The sequence below is a fragment of the Diospyros lotus genome, chromosome 4 (genome assembly GCF_014633365.1).
Source record: "Diospyros lotus cultivar Yz01 chromosome 4, ASM1463336v1, whole genome shotgun sequence".
NCBI classification, from domain to species: Eukaryota; Viridiplantae; Streptophyta; class Magnoliopsida; order Ericales; family Ebenaceae; genus Diospyros; species Diospyros lotus.
Window position 1 is genome coordinate 14,122,927 of NC_068341.1, and position 22,996 is coordinate 14,145,922.

Below are 22,996 nucleotides of genomic sequence, written 5' to 3' on the forward strand. Positions count from 1 at the left end.
GGCTTGTGTCAGTTCCCTCCCAGGCTCTTCAGCTCATTCTCTCATTCATGTTGAGTCAACCTTGAATTAATTCTCCTGATCTCCTGAGGTGGCTCCTTGCGTCTAATGGTGTTTTTATAGTGCGATTAGTAGTGAGGGCTCTTCAAATTAATCGTAGTAGAGTTCCTTGGTTTCACCTTATTTGGCATAGCTCAAGGGTCCCCTCGTATGCATTTATCCTTTGGTTGGCGATTCGTGAGCATCTATCCACTTTTGAACGACTCAACATTTTTTTACCATTCCCTAATAGATGCAACTTTTGTAGGAGCGCATCTAAATGCCACACCCATTTGTTTTTTGATTGCTCCTTCTCTAAGAAGGTTGTGTGCCAATTAAGGCATCATGTTAAATTTAGATGGCATTGGAGGAATTGGGCGAGGGGGATTTTTTGGGCCGCCCATAGGTGGTGTGGAAAATCGTTGTGGAATATGGCTGCTCGGCTTTCCTTGCAAGCGACTGTTTATTTCTAGTGGTAATAACGTAACAACTGATATTTTTGGGATAGTGAATGTTCCCCCGCTCAAATTACTTATCAAATCCAAATCAATGTTTGGACTTGTCCGTCTTCTATACACTTCCCTCGCTTATTGCAAGGTTTGGCCTTTGCCCATTTTTGGTGGCTTTTGCCTTCGTGTTTCAACTAGTGCTTTTCACTGCTCGAATGTTTTTTATATGCTACTAATTCTCTTGCTTGTGAGTGTGGTTTTTGTGCAAGGTCTCAGGCAACAGTGTCACTTGTCCATTTCCTCCTCCTTACAAAGCTCATATGTTACTATAATCATAAGGTTCAAATTTCACATGTATCATATTTTCCAGACGAATGGTGTAGGCTTCGATGAATGTGTTCATTTAGACTTGATGGAGGCCTATCGTGGGCCAAACTTCGCTTTCCACAGTTATTGTCATCCTTGTTTGGTTCATCAAATATATTCCCATGTTCTCTCATGTGCGGTTGGTATCCCATATTTTGCATCGGTATCCCATATTTTGTATCGCATGTTTGAAGCGATAGTAGTTTCTTTTATAATGTGAGTGTGTGCGTTTGTTTCTGTGTATCCTTTGCGGGGTCTGCCCAGATGTTCTTTTGTAATTATTCTTGCATTTTTTTTATAATATATTTTTTATTTAATAAAAAGAAAAGAAAAGAAAAACTTCAAACTAACTTCTTTTCCTTGTTATTACATGTTATCAAGTACTAGATTATTTTTTATATATATGTACTTTGTATATTTACTTATATAAACACATATCTATAAATATATGTATAAATATATATATGTTTAATTTATAATAGTATTTAAAGACAAAAATGTTGATACAATTGGTTAAAGAGTAAGATTCTTAATTCTAAAAGTTCGATAATTGAGTGACTCATTTTAATATTTTTCACTTTTAAATAAATAAAAAGAGTAGGTAGTCTATGCTACTTTGTGCCAAGGAAATTTCTAGGCAAAACATGTATTTATAATAGTGTAAAGTTGTAGTTTTATAATTATGTTCCACTCTACGTGTATAATTATTTATGAGTAATACAATTAGATATGAAAATTTTGTTTGTATAACATTGTTATACACGTTACCATATCCTATATATACATATATACCACATACATGTATATGTAATTAGAACAGAATTGAAGCTTAAATACATAAAAATAATAATTTTAATAACTGAGAACATGTGTTCAAAACAAATAAAAAAGTCAATCTAGTTTTTTCTAATGATATTATAAAATTAATACATGTGTTTAAAAATACAGGTATATTTGAAATAATTCTTAAGAGTTGGTTGTTATATAATTGGGAATTTTTTTAGTTATTAGCGCATTTTCAATCACTCGAAATCCTCGAATTTTATACGAAATTTGGTGGCCTGTTCCATGTAACAAAACATTGACAGTTTGAAAGTTCTGATACAAATTTGAGCTTGAAAACATGCTTAACAATTTAACCATTTTGGTAATTTAATTTCCGCCACTCAAGCCATTTTGTTCCATCGGGCCATGTAAGCCTTAAATGCCCACTCTGCTAAAATTGTCTTGTAATTAAGCTCATCAACCTTACAAGTTTTGAAAAAATCGTGTAAATTAATGAGCAACACAACAACACCGTAGAGTTTTCAACCCCCTCCATTTTTTTCAGCACCTCTCTCCCTCTCTCTCTCTCTAAACATACCTGTTTGTAAGCTATTATATTATATATAACACTTCACCTACTAACCTACCTTGGCCGTTCTCTTCTCGAAGAAACAATTTTCCCCATATCTTTACTATAGAATAAGCATGCATGCCCAACATCAACATGGCCATTACTTCGTATCGAACTTTGCAAACACGTGCTAATAAATCAAATTCTTTATTTTGCTGGGCTACACATATGAGAAATCAAACGCAAAGTATGGATTTGCAGAGAGTAAAGAAATAACTCTTCACTATTGAGCGACCAAAAAGAGTGGAGAGTATTATTTAACAATGACACCTCGTCAAGGCTTTCACTACAACTTTTGACACAAACATAAAAAAAAAAAAAAAAAAAAAAAGTAGGAAGATCTTGCAATTCCACCCATACCTTAATCATCGTTTTGAAAATATGCGATTCTACAGTAAAAGAAAATTGTCAATTGTGCCCCCATCCCCAAGTTATAGCTCTGCCACTAAGTTAACTCGTAGAAAGTACGACTAACGCCAATACTACTAAATTCAATTAAGTTTAACAATTGACAATTAAAGCTACTATCGGTTAAATTGTACGCATAGTGCATACAATAATGATATGCCAGGTTTTTTTAGTGGCATTTGAATGTTAATCATAAAACTAAAGAAACTTAATATTACACTTCAAAAAGCTTCAAAATATCAATCAAGTGGCCAATCCCAAGTTGAGTGAAAGTAATACAATTTTGTATGCATTGCATTCACAACCAAATGGGAAGTAACTAATAACAGCTATATATATATATTTATATATATCCCTTAATAATGTGACGAAGCAGTACATACAATGCAAATCATCACTTGCACTGTGATTTACTGTTACAACTCCAAAAAGAGTGAACACTACCACACCTCAATCCTGGGGGCATATCCTCTTACACTATGGATACCTTCCATCTCCTTCCAATTACAGCTAGTTATAAGGCAGCCTGCATTGAGGAAGCCGACCTCGATTATAAGGCGTTGACTGGAAAATATTACAGGTACCTTTATGGGAATGCACCAAAATGATACCATTTGAGGTTAAATCACACAAAAATTAAGAAAAATCATAATACACAAAATGGCCCGTCTTTAACAGATCTTCGCCTGCAATCTCATTACAAGAGAATAATTCACTAATTAATAATTTTGCACGTAAAAATTACAAAATCTTCCATGAACATCCCAATTCCAAATAATTTGTCACTCACATTCTAGGAACTCAGTTATCGAATTCAGGAACACACTCGCCATTCTCTCCTTCCCAAATAACTAGTTGCACACCATGAAGTCCCTACTTATCTGGTTGAGGGATTCTCTCACACTCAAGTCGCACAACTACAACAATTTAGCCACACATCATCTCTGGCTCATCAACAACTGAATTAATGGTTGTCACTCACAACTCTAATAGAAATAAATCTCCTAAACCTATCTTACTCACATGTTCACAATCAGATTGGTTTTTATATGAAAAACACAATCTTAATCAAATATAAATTAAAGTAGTTATCTAACATTCAAATGTTAAAAATGTAAAAGTTGGAAGAAGTAAAATTTTATTTGTGTTACGCGATTCCTCCCATTAAAACTCTCTTTGGAGCTGCAACAGAAGTTCATTCAACATTTGATTTGAGAGTTTCGAGCTCATGCCTTATTGCATAGGAGATGCATATGCATGCAGCTCTGATTAGCTTAAAATCCGAAGATTAGAAAGCAATCGTTCCAATGGGAGATGCGTTACTAAAATATGCGCAGGAAGAGAAAACTCAGATAGGAATGACAGGAGATACAAGGGTAGCATATATAAAATAAAAATAATTGATGAGCCGAAAATCATATAACTGACTTTATAAGGTAGGATAAAAGACCTAACATGCTGTTCGGAGATAACAAAGCAATCGTGGCATGGGAAGATGTATTCTGCCAAATGCTAAGCTTACCCGAGCTTCAAAAATGTATCAGAGCAATAGTCTTCTGGAGGCGGTGCACTACTGCAGCTACAGACGTTAGTGACAGATTCCGAGGACTGGCCTTCTTCAGGGATCGAATTGTTTTCCCATTCAATGGCAACATTGGCAACTGGCCTCTTTTCTTTGGAAAGAATGATTATCTGCAGTCCAAAATATCAGTACCGAACCCATTAATGAAAGAAAAGTGATGTAATGAAGATTCATATTTACTTTCTGTTTCAGTTGCTGGTTCTCTTCCATCAACTGATCACCCTGCAGGTACAGATTAAGAGGGAATCGAGTTATGTGTCATCTTACAAACCATTGAAACAAAAGGAAAATCAGATACACGGATGGCCTATTCCAGACCTTCCTTTTAAGGGTGGAAATTTCGTTCATGATTCGTTCGCCCTGAAATGATCCATACATCGCACGTTAATGTGAATTAATCCAGCAGCTTCGGTTAAAACCAAAATTGGAAGGAAAAAATGAAGGAAATTAAGACCTTCGTGTGAAGGACACGGCTTAGTCCAGCTTCAAGTGCTTGCTCTAAGCGCTGTAATTCTTCCAAATTTAAACCTTGAAGGTCCTCGCCCCTCATCTGCCTGAAAAGCATGTGGATTGTTTCATTGTTATTGAAGCAGTTTTTAGATTGTGAATCTGAGTTTTTCTCTAACTATGATCACTAATAGATACCTCAGCTGATTGGTCTTTTCTGAGACTTCCTTGTTCAATCTCACAAGATTGTTATTCTCTAGCTGGAAGAATTAGGGGTCAAAATTGAATCTTCATCATTCACAGATTACAGTTAGTAGGCCTTAAAAAATAGAAATCAATGGAATATTGCATGGTTTTCATCGAAACTCCCCGATCCTAAGCATCAACAAAAACAGGTTCTCGAAAATATCAATTAATTATAAACCCCCAAACTTAAAGAGAGTTTGAATTCATCTTTATGATAACATTTTTTTTTTATTTTCTTAAGCAAATGATAAACCCATTTAAAATGCCATAAGAAAACAACCGATATGAAAGAAAGAACTGTTAAAACATTGGTACCTGCAGTTCAAGAGTAGGTTGGTCCTTGCTCTCAATCTTATTTGAATGCAGTGAGTACTTTCCAAGTATATCCTTCATGCTTCAAGGCACAAAAAACAATTGACAAATTTAGTATTGAATCAATTATTATGCTGCCTTTCTAGTCGCTCTAAAAGAAGGCACATTAAACAGTCAATATCTCTGCAAAGAATAAGCAAATAATTTCATAGACCATTGGATAAAATAACTAAACAAGTAAAAGATTTTGCTGCAACTGAAATAAGAACGTACACAAACTGAAACTAGACAACAAAAATTTGGTCCAAGCAAAGGTATTTTTTGGGATTGAAGATTAATGTATAGGGTATGGTGACAAATACTCATAATGAAATTAGAGGTTGTACGCAGTACTACTAATGCATAAAAAATTTAAGAAACTACTGGCCATTCTAGTTGTAAGATGAAACCAGACAGAAAAAAAGAAGAAAAGAATTCTCAAAACTTAGATTGCGTTCTCTTTACTGTTTTCAAGTTATTTTTAATTTTTAATTTTCTAAAATAAGGAAAAAGCGTTCTCTTTGCTGTTTTTAAAAATGAATTTTTGAAAACAAAAAAAAAAATTGTAAAGAAAACTCAAAATATCAAAAAGTTGTTTTGAGTGTTTTCATCTAAAACAAACTCAAAACTCAAAACATATTTATTTATTCATATTTTATTATTGTAATGGGAAAAAATATTATAAAATTCATTAACTTTAAAATATATATATATATTTTAATAATATATTAACATTAAATATTTATAATTTACTTAATAATCAAATTTATTAAATAAAATATCATTAATTTTTTTTTTCAAAATTTAAAAGAAAACGCGTTTTCTAATTTTCTATTTTAAAAATTAGTTTTTCAAAATGACAAAAAGAACATGTTTTCAAACTGAAAATGAATTCAAAACTCAAAACTAAAAATTGAAAAGTAAAGAGAACGCAGTCTTAATTTCTCAATGGCATTACAAAGAGAAGCCAACAGAGATTTGAACTCTCAAAGCAGGATAGAAACTGAAAATCAAAATAAGAGCAAAAAAATAAAAAATCAAACTGAATTTCATAACAACAGAAGATATGAAATTAATCACTCTTAACGTTCTTGAAATACTACATTTACTTTCATAATGTAATTTTGTCCGCAGAATCATGGGACGGGACAAGGAGAATATAACATGTACGCGTTCGGAATATAGGGGCATAGATATATGTTTAATAATCAATTACCACAACAATTTTGAATCAGAAAACTTTTGTTTTATTCCAAACGTGGAAATGCCTTAATGATTTGGACAACCTTATGGACTTGCATTTACTCCCCAAGTTGCCAACAAACAAGTTGCCAACAAATGAACATAAATATTTCAAGTATCAGAATCAAGGGGTGATGAAACCTACTACTGATGTAGAGTTGTTCAGCACAACGTAAAAACCATCTCAGTACCTAGAGATTGTCCATTTCCAGTTAACAGCCTAAAACCCAATTGTCTTTATATAATTTAAGACGCTATTAACAGCTTTCCGCAACATAACATAATTGATTTACATTAAGCAAAGTTTATGGTTCGATTCAAGGACTCTGATATTACAATTGATTTCCAATTAACGTTAAAAATAATACGATGGCAAAAAGAAAATAGCCATGCCGCAAAATGTAAACTTTACTGCATCATCAACCTCAATATTACGATTCAGCCGAGTAAGCATGCAACCAGTCCCCAAATGTACTGTTATTTTGACGTATGTAAAATTTAAACCAAGTAATTAGTTTAAATTAATGAGTTGGGAACCCAATAGGCTTGGGCATCCAAGAGACATACATTCTAAATTAGGAAGAAATCCAAAAAGACATTCATAAACTGAATGTCTAAACGATTTGCCGTAAAATACTAGCATACTGAAAATATCTAAAACTACTTATTAGATATTGGGCATCAAGATCAGCCATTGAGAGATGCCTGATTTCCATAATTTAGTGCAAAATTGTAAGAAAATGATATCAAACCTGAGCTAAGTTGAATCCCAGAGATAGGGTTGATGGCCCTTGTATAGGGGAAGGCTCTAACAATCATCAAGAAGTGTTATCACACCTCTCAATAAGAGATTTTGACACTAGTTTCTTTTTTCTTTTCATACAGAAATACATTAAAGCCGGAGCCAAGCAAAAACCCACAAAGACCACTGCCAGGCATACAAGAAGGCCAAATAGACATTAAAAAAAAAAAACTGATCGACGCAAGACCTCCAACTAACAAAAGAAGCAAAAGAAGCACCCTAGAAAAGATTACCACAACCTGGGTGGATTTGGAACTAGCAGATATGGCCAAAGAACCATCGCAAGGTAAAGGGCCTAAAAAAATTAGCTTTGCGATCCCAATGAAGAAATGAAAGGTGACCAAAAGGACCGTAGCCAATGCAAGGGCGAGCAACAAGCCTCCCAAATCTATGTTGAGTGTTAAACTTGTACACGTCAACACACAAACCCAAAAGTGAAGAATCTGGAGTGAAGAAGAAAAGATAAGATCCTTGGAAGATAAGCAATCTCATTGAAGACAAAAAAGAGGTGGACTTTGCAATTTCTATGAAGACTTTGCATCTCAAGAAAGGAGATCAGAGGAGACTTCAATTTCTACACTTAGTTTTATATGCATTTTTCATCTATAAATATGCTTGCATTCAGTCTTTGTGGATAATCACCTAGAAAGTAAAAGAAGGTCAGTTCCTCTCCACCCATTCTCTCCTGCAACACCATCACACACAAGTGATTAAGAGTGAGATTGAGCGAAGGAGTCACACCAACTCCAACAATCTAGACCCTCAAGATAAAGAACAAGGGGGCACACCAAAAGACACGGGTTCTTACAGAAAGAATAAACAAACTAGAACATAAGACACTACAACTACATAACAACAAAAAAACAAAGCATGGCCAAGAAGATACAAGATCAAAATACACGGTCCCAGGGCTCAGATTATGCCCTGTTGAGTCTAACTTCCTCTTCACATTCTTCATTAGGTTTTGCCCACACAAAAACTAAGAAATTGAGGTTGGAGAGCTTGATCTTTCCCTTCAAATGCGATGAAGAGAGGCATATCAAAGGAGAAGCACGATGGAGACGCGGGATGGAAAAATAGGGGGTTTGGGGAAAGGGTGCCGAAGGTTCACCATGGAGGGTTAGCCGATAGTGAGTGGTGATTGAGAGACTGACTACTAAAGAGGGGGTGATTAAGAGTACCAGGTGAGTGAGAGATTTGCTTATATCATTGAACCTATTGATATTTGACATGGTGAACTTGGTCATGCCCGTTTAAACACCACAGAACTTGTGTTGAAGAAACGAATAATATCTGATTATGGCCCAGTAATAATAAAAAATGCTTTCCATATAGTAAATACTCACTGACCAACACACCAATCAGAAGGGTTTTTAGATATTCCAACAAACTTAATTAAACTAATAATATTCCTTGAGAAATGACTAGTATTCTTTCAAGAGGTGGAAAGCCTTATTAACTTCATTGATGATGTATCTCTATACATGTTCATGAATATCTTATTCAAACAAAAGATGAAGTTGTTGATTCTTTCAAAACATGACAAGCTGAAGTTGAGAAAATGCGGCGATCAAAGGTCTTCATTCAAACTCGTGAAAAGGAATAAGGGAACCCATCACTACTAAATGTTTTACCTAATAATGGAATTTATCTTTTGCGGTAAGTACATCTCAACAAAACCATTGGCTGAAAGGAAAAAATTTTGAGTATGGGTCTTACTATATTGTTTAGTTATGATTCTACTTTAGGGTTGCGGGTTGAAGCCTTATTGGCGACATGTCCCGTTCTAAATCATGTGTCTCAAAGAAAGAGAACAATCACATCATACCTTGTGAAATCTAGAAAGCGAAGAAGCCTGCTTCGATCCATCTTAAGTATAGGGTTATCTTGCTCATGCTTCTTCGATCTATCTTAAGAACTGAAATTGTAAGGGTGAAGGAACAAGAAAGGTTGAAGTGAAAGGAATCAAAGCCTTTGAAGATCCATGCAAGAAGAGGAAAACATGATTGCATTTTGAACGAATCTAGTGCAAATTTATCTGATCCTAAACATAGTGTTTTCCATGTGGAGGATGATCATAACATTTTTGCAGAAGCAATGAGCTCAAATGATGATGCTTTTTGGAAGAGGCTATTGATGATGAGATGCATTTTCACATGTCCAAAAATTATGGATTTTGTTTGATTTACCACAAGGCATAATTATTAAAGGTTCAAGGTACACTAAGGCGCAAAGGGGTCCTAGAGTTCGAGGCGCAAGGGGCAAGGTGTCATAGCCCGAGGATAATACTGTAATTGGATGTATAAGATTGGAGGGGGGTACATGTTTGTAATTAGAGGTTGTGATGTAGGTGAATAGAGCCAAGTGCACATGGCCACTTGGGATCCTACCCGAGAGTTGTTATATGAATTCTCTAAAAGCTGTAACTAACTCTCCTATAAATAAGAAGTGCACATGAGAATGGGGATCATGAGGATTACTCCACTTATCTTTTCCCTCCTATTCTCCAATCTCTCTATCTCTCAAGTTTCTTCTCTCCCTCCAATTTCATCTCTTCCTCAATTATGGAAGAGACTTCCCGTTAGATCCCATAATTGACATTTGGTATTAGAGCCGGTGACTTGGCCGATGCAGTGGTTATGGCTGAAGGCACTTGAGCGAAGCAAATGGAATCCAAACTAGATCCTATTGAATTGGGTATGCAAAAAAATCAAGAGCAAGTCGGTGCTTACCCTACCCTTAGAGATTATGTGCCCCAAATGCTCCACCTATCCCTAACCAAACTCACATTTGGATTTCTTAATGAAAAATTGGTGGGACCGAAGAATGTCTAGGGTGGTTTGTAAGTGCAACAGGTGTTGTTCGAAGGTGGAGCTATAGATAAGGATATCATCAAAGAAAACTTGGATGAATTTCCGTAAGGGGGGCTCAAAGATTCGGTTCATGAGTGATTGAAAGGTAGCTGGGGCGTTGGTAAGCCCAAATGGCATTACCAGAAATTAAAAGTGGCCATGGTGGGTTTTGAATGCAGTCTTTGGAGTATCCTTGGGTTTCATCCTAATTTGTTGATAACCCAAGCGCAAGTCGAGTTTGGAAAAAAATTTGGCATTGTGGAGTTCATCCAAAAGATCTTCCACCAATGGTATGGGAAACTTATCCTTGATTGTGATGGAATTCAATGTCATGATCCTAAGGCTTAACCTAGGATCAATTTGGGAATCGAAAGAATCCGATTTAGCTAAGCGAAGAACAGAAGGGAATTAAGGAGGAAATTGGAAGAATGAGGGAGAGATTAGAAGAAGTGTTAGGGAGATTAGAGAACAGAAAAAGAGGGAGATGAAGATCAAGAAAGGGGAGAGAATTTGGAAGAGGAGAAAAACATATTTCAGTTCATTAATTTCTTGGATAACAAAACAAACCATTACAATAATCTTTTATAGGCATATTTGCCTTCTAATAGCCTAGCACATGCTCCCGTGTGCTTCTAACCACTTGCTAAAATATCCCTAACAAACTATTTTATTCTATTACAATAATACCTTTTTATTGCTCATAGGGTCATGACATTCAAGTGACGATAGTCTACACAAAACCGCTACGTTCCATCCTTCTTTTTCACCAACTAAACAAGGGGAAGCAAAGGGGCTTTGGCTTGGCTTGATAATGGATTGTTGGAGTATGTCTCTAACCATCCTTTCAATCTCATTCTTTTGGATAGGTGGATATCGATAGGCTCTAATGTTAGCTGGTTCTGTATTTGGTTTGAAGTTAATCGAGTGGTCAAATAGCCAGTTAGGAGGTAGAGATCTGGGTTCTGCAAAGATGTCCTCATATTTCACCAATAGTTCATCAAGTAATGCCAAATGTGTTACCTGATCAGGAGGGTCTCCCCGGTTGCTGATTGTCAGGTAAGTTTGCCATAGCTCCCCTTGATCCTTGAGTGTGTCTCCCTTGGCCACTATTGAAAAGAGTTGTGCCCATTGAACCCATTTCCCTTCATGACTCTCCTCAAACCTTTTCCAATCATCAGCTTACACATCCCAACTTCTTCTCTTCCACCCGTGATGGTCATTCTTTTGCCCACCTTCTCGAAGGATACTTCCATGCGGTTAAAATCAAACCTAATAGGGCTTACACCGTTCATCCAATCCACCCCCAGAACCATATCGGAGCCTCCCAACTGTAGCAGCCTTAAATCAGTTACAAATTTCTCCCCTTGCATCTCTCATGAGAACCCATTGCAGGCTGAGATGGTTAACACCTTCTAGCCATTGGCCATTGTTACACTCAAGGGAGGCGTTCCCATCAACTGACAATTCATCCTTTTAATAGTGTTCTCATCAATAAAACTGTGGGTACTTCCACTATCAATCAGGATCATCAAATTGCTGCCCTTGCCTTGTCCTCCTACCTTAATAATTTTATTATTGGCCACTCCTTTCAAGGCATGGATGGATATTTCTCCATTGACTTCTATCCCCTCGTCGCCCCCATCTTCTTCTTCCTCAATCTCCTGGCCGCCACCTTCATTCCCTTCTAGCAACAGGATCTGTCTCTTACAGGGCTGGCCAGGGTGGTACTTGTTCCCACACCTGAAGCATAATCCTGCTAACCTTCTTTGCTCCCTCAATTGATCTCCCGAGGGTGCTGTGCTTTAACCAACAATTCCCTTCACCCCACTAGTACCCTGCCTACTTCCCGGATAAAATACCTCCCATTTTGGGTCCCTGCCACCATCCCATTTGTCTATTGTCTTTGCTTCTTCAACAAGGCTTCTACTACTAATTCCTATAACTGGGCATCTTCCGATGCTTGAGCTATAGTTTGGGGTCTAAGTACCTTTACCATTGGTCTTAATTCATCATTGAGGCCACACAAGTAACTTAACACAAAGTAGGCTTCAGATAGATAGGAGTTGTGTTGAATCATGTAAGACCTCAGCTCCTCAAAACGTTTCTGATACATCTCCACACTTCACGGTTGCTTGAGCTTGTTGAACTATTCCACAATGTCAACCATACTTCTTTCCCTAAACCTCCCACATAGAGCCTCTGTGAACTCCCCCCACGTCTGGTTTCTCCTTAGTTGTATCACTCCTTGATACCGGGCATCAACCTCCTCATTGAAGTAGGCAGTTGCTAGAGGTACCTTCTGCTGCTCTAGGATATTATGCCATTCGAATAGCCTTTCGCATTTCCTTGTTCACCACCGTGGGTTAATCCCTTCGAACACTGGAATCTCCATCCTAGGGAGAGGAAACCCCTGAGGTTGATGGTTCATCGGGCCCCTGGGTCCCCTTCCCAGTATTACTTTTTCTCTGCCACCTTGGTTAATCTCCTCCTTTTGTATCTCCAGCTCTCTACCAACCCTGTCCCTCTGAAAGATAGGGTCTATCCCTTCCCTCAAAGGAAAATCAGGTGCTAGCCTTATCGGTTGTTGTCGGCCTAACATGGCCATGTACTATTGCATTTGTGCACCCAATTCCTCCCGTACCCACGTAATAGACCCTTTCAACCTCCTTTCCATTCCATCCATAGCGTTCTCCACCCGGCAATCCAGCGCAAGGATCGCCTCCTAGTTCCGAGTCGTACCCAACTCCAATAGCTCCATCTTATTTTGACATTCCGCGACCACCACTCCAATTTGCTGCAGCTGCGTTTCAAAGTTCTTCATACGCGTTCCCTCTGCCATAAGTTATCCTTTCCACCCATTGGCCAGAACAGAGCTTTGATACCAATATATCACAACCCTATTATGACTACTACAGCCTTACCACAATCCCGAGGGGATTGAGAAAGAAATTCAAAACCCCACTTGGTATGGAGTCGTTAGAAAGAAGAAGTACAACAAGGAATTTGAGAGAGGGGAGAAAAGAGTGAGATAGTCGGGAGTAACAAAGAGAAAGAGAGAGAAAGAGAGAGGCCAACTAGAGAATAGAATCTTCTTGATTGTTTTCATGCCTCTACATCGCATGGAAGGTACCTTTATAAGGCCGTTGGAGGATATATTCCCCTAACAGGTGGGGACCTCTCCCTTAACCGTGTAACAACCTTGATTCTAACCAACCTACAGGACCACCTAGCGCCTAAGGCTACAGCTGAAATGAACATTTGTTTAAAGGTTTATGAGCAAAATTTAAAGTAACGACTCTTAACAGACTGCCTTCGTGACATTCTTCTATCTCCGTCTCTCTCTCTCTCTAATTCTCAAGTTTCTTCTCTATTGCCAATTTCATCTCTTCCTCGATTCTTCCTCAATTACAGAAGAGACCTCCCGTCAAACCCTAGATCTAACACAAGGCAAGGAATGCGCCCAACAAAGGTGAGGCACACTGAGAAAAGACAATATTGTTGCTTGACTCGATTAATGATGTGCTACACTTAGTCTAGACGAGGGTCTGATGCTCTTCTCTGTAATATATTATGGCAGACCATTGATCCAAAACTATATGTCATTTACAAGGCATACAAGACTTGTGTTCAAGTATGGAAAAAAGCCAATCTCTTCACACCAATGATTTCCAACGTTTTTACTATGTTGTTTTCACTATTGTTCATTTGAAGCAATAAAATATGCATATGCCTGAACTTCTTAGCCGCCTAGAATCTTTAAAGGAAGAGTTCAACTCGTTGTTACCAGTTGGTAATACTACAAAAGAACAGTTGCGGTAGCAAGACAAGTTCTTTCTAATTCTCGGATAGATTGTCATTCGATCTGACCTTGCTTTGGTTCAAGATCAAATATTATCCAATCCCACTATTCTGACGCTAGAAGATGCTTTTACTAGGCTTCTTCAGATTTCTTCCTTGTCTTTAGTCATTGATGGCTCTCAGGTTAATTCCTTTGTCTTGGCATCACAAACTTTTTGTAGAGGAGAGCAAGGGAACAATTGAGACAATAACTCACAACGAGGTAATCATCCTAAATGCAATTTCTGTCATAAGTGGGGCCATCTTGGAGAACGGTGCCACAAGCTGCATGGTTGATCGTCATGCAATGCTACTTATGTGGCTCAATCTATTGCTGCCAGTTTCCCAACAAAATCTTTTGAGAATCATTCTTCTCCATCACTTGTTTTGACTAGAAGTGACTATGAGGACTACCTTCAATATCAGGCTTCTAAACAGGTTGCGTCATCATCCATTGCCTTTGTGGTGCACACTAGTAATTCTATTGCCTATGTTACTCAATCTACCACTCCTAGACCATGGGTTCTTGATTCTAGTGCAATCGATCATCTCTCTAGTAACCGAAGTCTTTTTTCTTGTCTCTCTACTTCCTTTCAAACAACTATTACTCATGCCAATGGTTCCGAAACATCTGCTACATGCATTCGTCAAGCACGACCTCTTCCTTCGTTACCCTTAGATTCTATTTTATATGTTCCCAGAAGCCCCTTTAATCTTGCTTCTATTAATAAATTAGCATGTGCTCTTAATTGTTCTATAACCTTTTTTGTTGATTCTGTTACTGTGCAAGACCGAGGTGCGAGACAAATGATTGGTGTCGGGCGTTAGTCGCAGAGACTTTATTATCTCAACAGACCCTCACTAGCAACCTACATTTCTACCGAGTCTCCTACTCTTCATAATCATTCGAGACATTCGAGTCTATCCAAATTACAAAAGATGGTCTCACGTCTTTCTACTGTCTCCACGTTAAATTGTGAGTCGTGTCATCTTAGAAAACAGTCTCGTATTTCATTTCCAAAGCGTGTTAATAATCAAGTTATGTCCCCTTATGAACTTGTCCATAGTGATGTTTGGGGTCCCTGTCATGTTCCCTTTGTTTTAGGTTATCAGTACTTTGTCACTTTCATACTTTCGATGTACTTGGATGTTCGTACTGAAAAATTGCTCAAAGTTATTTACTATATTTAAGGACTTGTGTGCTGAAATTCAAACTCAATTTAATGTTTCTATCCGTGCCTTCTGCAATGACAATGCTAGAGAATATTTTTCAGCTCATTTCACTACTTTCATGACTTCTCGGGGTATTTTACATCAATTCTCCTATGCCTATACACCCCAACAAAATGAAGTTGCTAAGCGTAAAAAATCGTCATTTGATTGAAACCACTTGCACTCTTTTATTGCATAGTCATGCTTCTTTCCATTTATGGGTTAATGCTGTTCTCACTACAAATTACCTCACTAACCAGATGCCTTCCTCTATCTTACAGCATGAGGTCCCTCACTCCATCCTTTTCCCAGCTCAAAGTCTTTATCTACTTCCATTTCGTGTCTTTGGTTACTCTTGTTTTGTTCATGACATGACATCTAGTTGTCCCAAACTTTCTACCAAGGCTATCAAATGCATTTTCTTTGGTTACTCTCACCTTCAGAAAGGCTATCGATGTTACTCTCCTAATAAATAACGTTATTTCATCCCTGTTGATGTTACCTTTTTTGAGACATCTCATTTCTCTCTCCTCTCCTGTTGAGAGTCACCCAGTTTTCAAGGTTCTTCCTATTTCTTACCTTTGTTCTCCCTCCTCAAATACTGCCCCTACTATCCCTAAGTGTCCCTGTCAGGTTTATCATCATCATCCATATCCTCCTACAATTGCCGACAAAGAACCTGCTGACTCACCTCATGCTCCGACATCCTCGCCTACCTTGGACCAGCCAATTGCTTCTAAGTCAGTTGTTGATCCTTCTCCTGAGCCCATTGCCACTTGAAAAGCCATACGCTCTACTCGCAACCCTTACCCCATATATACTTTCCTTAGCTACCATTGCTTGGCTTCACCCTATTATGCTTTTGTGTCAACTTTATCTTCTATTATTGTCCCCAAACTACCAGTGAAGCACTTTCAGATCCAGGGTGGCGCAAAGCCATGGTTGATGAGATGTATGATCTACATTCTAGTGGCACTTGAGAATTGGTTTCTCTTCCTCCTGGTAAATCTACTGTTGGCGGTCGTTGGGACTATACTATGAAGGTTGGTCTTAATGGGAAGGTTGATCGCCTTAAGGCATGCCAGGTTGCCAAAGGCTACACTCAAATTTTCGAGTTGGATTAAAGTGGCACCTTTTCTCCGGTGGCTAAGATCGCCTCTATCCATTTGTTTTTATATTGTTGCAATGAATCATTGGCCTCTCAATCAGCTGGATATTGAGAATGTTTTTCTACATGGTGATCTTCAAGAAGAAGTCTATATGGAGCAACCGTCTGGCTTTGTTGCTCAGAGGGAGTTTGGATTAGTATACAAACTTTGCTACTCTCTTTATAGGCTGAAACAATCTCCACGAGCTTAGTTTGGACAGTTTAGTACAGTTCTCTAGGAATTTGGTATGATTCGCAATGAGGTAGACTACTTTGTTTTTGATCGCCACTCATTAGATGGTTGATGCATTTATCTAGTGGTTTATGTGGATGACATTGTCATCATTGGAAGTGATCAGGATAGTATTCTTCAACTAAAGACTAAAGATTTGGGTAAGTTAAAATATTTTCTTGGCCCAGTCCAAAAACGGCATAGTTATTTCATAAAGAAAATAAGCCTTGGACATTCTTGAGAAGGCTAACATGCTTGATTGTAGACCGATTGATACTCACATGGACCCAAATATCAAGCTCTTATCAAGAAAGGGGGAGCTATTATTTGACCCTAATAGATATCGCAAACTTGTCGAAAAGCTAAACTACCTCACTATCAGTCAACCATATGTCTCTTTTGTTGTTAGTGTGGTTAGCCAGTTTCTATAGTCTCCATGTGATAGTCATTGGAATGTTGTTGTTCACATTCTCAGATATATTAAAGGCACACCAAGTCAGAGATTGTTATATGAAGATAAAGATCATACTCAAGTGATTGGATATTTCGATACTGATTGGGCAAGATCTCCCTCAGATAGAAGCTTTACTTTCGAGTACTGTAATCTAATTTGTGGCAACTTGGTATCTTGGAAGAGTAAGAAGCAGGATGTGGTTGCTAGATCCAGTGCCAAAACAAAATATCGTGTTATGGCCTTGGCAACATGTGAACTTATATGGCTGAAACAATTGCTTCAAGAATTAAAATATGGCGAGATTACAAATGAAGTTAATTTGCGATAATCAAATTGCCTTGCATATAGCCTCAAATCTTGTCTTCCATGATAAGACCAAACACAGAGAAATTGACTGTCATTTCATCAAAGAAAAGATTTTATCCGAATGTATTACCACTAGCTTTGTCAATTCAACCAATCAACTAGCAGGCATCTTCACTAAGTCTCTTTGAGGTCCTCGTATTGGTTTCATTTGTAATAAGCTTAGTGCATATGACCTATATGCTCTAGCTTAGGGGGCAGTGTTGGATTAGCTGCCAATTAGAATGTAATTATCAATCAATTAGCATGTGATTAGATGTAATTAGCTATCATTTAGACCTTAATTTTAGCCTTAGTTATTGTATAAGTTACTATAAATTTCAATAGAAAGAGGCTAGACCCCATACAATGTTCTACTATTAAAGAGAGTTCTCTCTCTTTTCTAGCATGTTCAACAAAAATATCAATATATAACTCAATGGGTAGTGCAACACTATATCTACCAATAGAGAATTAGGCCTAAGATTATACTTCAAACATACCCCCTGAGCACCTAGTAGGGTGACCCGTCAATCAAATTCTATCCCTCCTGTTGAGAAACTAAAATCTTTAGCACCATATATGAAGTTGAATTATAGTTGTCATAGCAATCTCTGGTTTTCCTAGTTGGTTTCCTAGCATTTTATAACCACGCTAACGCCATGAATAAATTTTTTCATGTTTTTCAAAATAATTTCATAATTCAACACATTCTCAATTGGTTTACATAGAAACACTATTGTTTGTGTGTATCAAATAATAAAATTGAGAACAAATACATAATAAAAAAATAATTTTTCAATCATGCATGAAAATAAATTTTCAACACATATTATCACCAAAATAACCACTCACTTATTCTTATCAAGAAATTATCGAAAAAATACGGTGCTCCCCAAAATACAATTATGAGTCTTTCTATAAGTTTCCCAGGACTTCATGATGCTTTAAACAATAGGGACATCAAAACAGTTCCATTAAAACATTGGATGCCAACTTGTGCGTGATTGTTGCACGTGATTGTCCAATCACTCATTTCCTCAAAACTCTCAAAATCATGTTTTGTGTGATTGTCCAATCACTTGTGCGTGATTGTTTGGTTACGAACTTGTAAAGAGCAGAACTTACAAATTAAACATTACATCATCCTATCAAATACAACCATATTTATAGACTATATCATACATTTATTGTATTCGGACTTTGCTAAATGGTTAGAATATATCCAGATAAAAGTTCATTTAATGTTTGTTTTATATTACTTTATAATATTTTAATGATATTTAATAAAATAAAAAGACAATTTTCACCTTATAAAAAATCCAAAAATTGTGACTAGAAAGGGTATTGTTGGTAAATAAATGATAAATGACATAAATATCTAAACATCAATAATTGAAATGACAAAAAAAAAATAATAATTCTATATTCTATCCAAATAAATTTATTGTATTCAATAAACACACATTATGAAATAGTTTCATAATTTTCTAACCACTTTTCCCATCCCAAGAAGACTCTTAACTTAACGTTCCTTGTATCAAAACCAAGCATGTGATTAACCTCTACGACTTCAACAAAATTAAGTTTAAACTTTCTACATACCACTGGCAACAGCTTTCCACATTGAAACACCCACACTCAATACACAACCTTTCAAATTCCAGAACAGTTTTTTAAAAACAATAGCCTTTTCAATATTCAAAACAGATTTCATAAAAACAATAATTTCATAAATTTATTAATTAAAACCATTCAATCCAACATGTATGACCTTATCTTTCCATATGGGGCACTGTAGTAGACTTGCGGATATCGGCGTGGTCTCCGCACCTTCCTTCGGATCAAAGCTGGTCATAGGCTCCACGCATGAGGCCGTGACACAAGCATGTATCTAAAGGAATTTTTATCTTTTTTTTTATTTTTCTTTTATCTCTTTGATTAGAAACTTCTCCATTTTAAGTGCAGATTTTGTACCTATTGGTTTTCTACTCACATGTACAGATCATTTTAATCACATCTTATTTTCAGGTCTGTAAAGTTGTTTCTTCTCAAAAATCCTTGAATTCCTCATAAGTTGACAATAGCAGGAGACGCGAAGACAATACAATTTGCAAGAGAACTCACGAGGTCTTATACGAGGAGTAACTTGCTTCTTGATCTTATTGACAACTAAATCTACCAGGTTGACAGATGGGATATGAATTTTAGTCGCTCGGGTTTCTTTCTTTTAAAGGATCAAGAATTATGAGATCATAGTTCCTTTCTCAAAATTCTGGAGAACAAAAATGAAACTATTAACTTGTGTATCCTAGATGGCTACTCGTGCTTCATTCAGTCTCAAACCCAGTCCCGAATGAAGTCAGCAAAATGTAACAATATGATCTCCAAGGTTTTTATAATTCCAGCAGCTACAAGTCTTTGTCATAGGGGCATTAGCCTCTTCATTGACTAGTGAATAAATAAATCAGAAGTTAACTCCGGTAAATAACAGTAATTCCACTACTAGAATGAGAATTCACCCTAAAATGTCGTATGCTAAATATGCAAAATCAGATTTGCATTAACAAGAATCTGTGAATAAGAGTTCAGAAAAATTATCCAAACTCAATGGAAAACTAATTTAGAAATGCAAGGGGCCAACTAGACTGCATCGTCTCACTCTTTATGCATGCATATGATGCACACACATGATCTCTCGCAGCTCATGGAACTCAATGCATATATTTTCAAGCGAAATTGCAACATAATATGAATGACATGAGAAGAAACAATAACATTATCTAACACCAAAATGGGGCGGGCCATCCACAGTCTGGAAAGATAAAAGCAATCCAACATAAACTGCTTAAGAATATCACGTTTCTCATAAAAAGGTCTAGGCTACTTACCAAACTACCCACGTCGGAGAGAAGGCTATGTCCAATTATATTCATTCTAGTCGAAAATTTTCAAGTTCCTCACCTTGCCAACCAATTTGTTATTATTTTCAAAGAAATATAAATTTCTTTTTTTTTCTCTAAGTGAATTCAAGAAAAAAATATTTCAAATGCGCATTTTCAACTAGAAATCCATGTGGCGAATGGTATGTCTCAATTCGCAACAACCATTTTGCTTTTCTTTTTAATAAGTTTCAATTTCAATGTGCAACAATCTTTCCATTTTAGGGAATTAATAATATGCGCAAGTCATATTACTAAAAGCATATACTTCTACAAGACTCGAGTTTCTTTGTGTTAAATTTAAGTGAAAGTGCTACTCATAAATAACTTGAGACCATCTTTATTATATAATTCAAAATATTAGGTAATTAAACACCAACACATAAAAGTGATATAGATACGATAATAAATTAAGAATTGAAATTATATATTATATGCCTCCCATTAAAGATAATATGAGGAAGTCTTAATTAAAATGGTTTAGATATGAGAAAAAAAAAATGACATTAACACTTGTAAGATGAGTGGATAAACTAGAAAAAATTTATAGCAAAAAAGACAACACGATAAAAGAAAACTTAATAGGAAACATTATATACATAGCATATGATGCAATGCCTTTATAGAGAATATAACAATGGAAAAAAATTATAGTAGTTGTAAAGTAGATATAGTAGCCCCACCTAATAAAATTAAAAAAAATTATTATTGTTACCGTAGGGAACCGTACGTGTGAGAAAACATAAGAATTGTCTTTGTAACCTCTTGAGGCAAATGTTTTTTATAATCACCTACTCACGTCACCTGTGATAATGTGAATTAATTCTTTTTTTTCGCCCTCAACCACAAAGGATCACCATCAAACACATTTTCTGTATCTGAAAACCTTGATTACACGCAATGCCATTCCACATTTAGTCCTCTTTCAATTGTTTTTGAATCAAGATAACTTCTACTTGCAGCTTCCCGTTGGAAAGCAGAAAAACGAGTACAGGATGATGGTTATTCATCCATCAAATAAACGAATCGTCAGGGGATCATAATAGTTCACACTCAATCCCAATTCAGAATCTTATCTATGTCTCGGTCGGATCTAGGAATTCAATGGATTGGTGTCGCCCCATAACTATCAGTTGAGAGTTTATTGATACATAAAAAGCACGGCCAGTGATAACATGCAATGGTTTAAAAACCACTAACAACAAAAGAAGAAAATTTCATGCTGTTAATGCATTGAATTGAGCTCATATTATCTTCGTTATACTTTCCAGAATCCATTATTACATGGTACCTATGATTGAAAACTCACCTCGATAGATAGTAATTTGGGACACTTCCCCTCAAAAGAGTATGTTGGTAAGGTCTATGCCATAATCCTACGCTCACTTACTTACCAAACAGGAACTTGGTAATACAAATTTGCATGTCCAATATTTGCATAGACTATAAATCAAGGAGATTTAGACAAAATGAGAGGGTGGATAAACTTAGAACACATGTTGATTGATGGATAGAACTAAAACTAACTAGAAAATAGATTAATGCACTTTTGTTTAGAGGGTAAATTAGTTAAACTTATATTTATGCAGTATTGGACTCAAATGAACTCCGGATTCAATCGAGAAATGAAGCAAATCCCACAGAGGTAACAACCTTTCGAGGAATGAGTACATGTTAAGAACAAAACTTAAGCAGAAATGATTAGGTTTATGTGCCTACTTCAAGCATTTCATGGAGTATTGGAAGAAGCCTTGAGCCGTTTCATAAAACCATGCGTAATTCCAGCAAACACATTGGCTGCTACTCCAAAATAAACAACCATAAAAGACATCTTTCGCTGTGATCAAGAACGTATCGAGATCGAAGATCTAGGGAATCTACTAGGGTTTCTAACCGTATACTGTCCTTCAAAAAAAACCTACACATATTCAAATTGAAAACAGTAGTTCAGCGTGGGACACGAGGATTAATTTTTGCTCACAGAAACATGAAACTGGAGCCTTCCCCTTCTATTATACATACACGCACGCACGCACGCGCACGCACATGAAAAGAAATTAACGGAAACATACATTGATAATTTAGAGTAGCTAGGTAGAAACATTATTAAAAACATAAAACGAATTCTGACGACGAACATATACGTACCTTGAGCTCGCGTATTCGAAGAGCTTCCCCGTGGCGGAGAAGATGATGAGCGCAACATTAGCGTCACAAAGAACGGCGAGTTCTTCGGCTTTCTTGAAGATCCCTCGCCTCCTCTTGGAGAAAGTCACTTGCCTCGCTGTGATGTTGTCGATTTTCCTGATCTTGATCTTCTCCCTCGCCATTCTGGCTTCGCTACACGCCCTAACACAAACACCACAAAGTTAACCACAACCTCGTCCGATGCACACAAAAAAGAAGCAGAAAGAACGTGTAAACCCTAGACGGAAAGGCGGCGTCCAGATCTGAAAGAGAAAGAGAGGCGGAGTGTGAGTGAGAGAGTTTTTCACCTGCTTGGGGAGAGAGAGAGAAGGAGAGGGTGATACACACGAAAGGCCACCAATTGGAGGAGAGAGAAAACCAGAAAGAAAGATAAGTTGGAATCTGAAGTTCCAGAAAGGAAAGTCCACTTTCCCTTATATAGCAAAACCAAAACTAGGCTTCTCTT

General features: G+C 36.8%; 1 protein-coding gene across 2 annotated transcripts; it reads right to left on the minus strand.

Moving 5' to 3' along the window:
* Positions 1 to 2,850: 2,850 nt before the first annotated feature.
* On the minus strand, positions 2,851 to 22,996 carry LOC127800413 (MADS-box protein JOINTLESS-like). Of its 2 annotated transcripts, XM_052335004.1 has the most exons (9): positions 22,839 to 22,996; positions 22,492 to 22,692; positions 5,246 to 5,324; positions 4,883 to 4,944; positions 4,692 to 4,791; positions 4,556 to 4,597; positions 4,418 to 4,459; positions 4,178 to 4,347; positions 2,851 to 3,181 (listed from the first exon to the last, which is right to left on the minus strand). In XM_052335004.1, the coding sequence occupies exons 2-9, from the start codon at positions 22,671 to 22,673 to the stop codon at positions 3,166 to 3,168; spliced, it is 693 nt and encodes a 230-aa protein (XP_052190964.1). In that variant the 5' UTR covers positions 22,674 to 22,692; positions 22,839 to 22,996; the 3' UTR covers positions 2,851 to 3,165. The 2 variants fall into 2 exon arrangements, with proteins under 2 accessions (XP_052190964.1, XP_052190965.1); XM_052335005.1 differs by lacking the exon at positions 22,839 to 22,996 and having other exon boundaries at positions 22,492 to 22,832.

Bases quoted from the DNA above. Each gene is read 5' to 3' on its own strand.
- LOC127800413 (XM_052335004.1), bottom strand. From the start codon at position 22,673: ATGGCGAGGGAGAAGATCAAGATCAGGAAAATCGACAACATCACAGCG. The intron at 4,945-5,245 runs GTACCAATGTTT...TAATTCTTCCAG, and splicing joins AACCTACTCTTGAACTGCAG to CTAGAGAATAACAATCTTGT. The intron at 4,792-4,882 runs GTATCTATTAGT...CATGCTTTTCAG, and splicing joins GAAAAGACCAATCAGCTGAG to GCAGATGAGGGGCGAGGACC.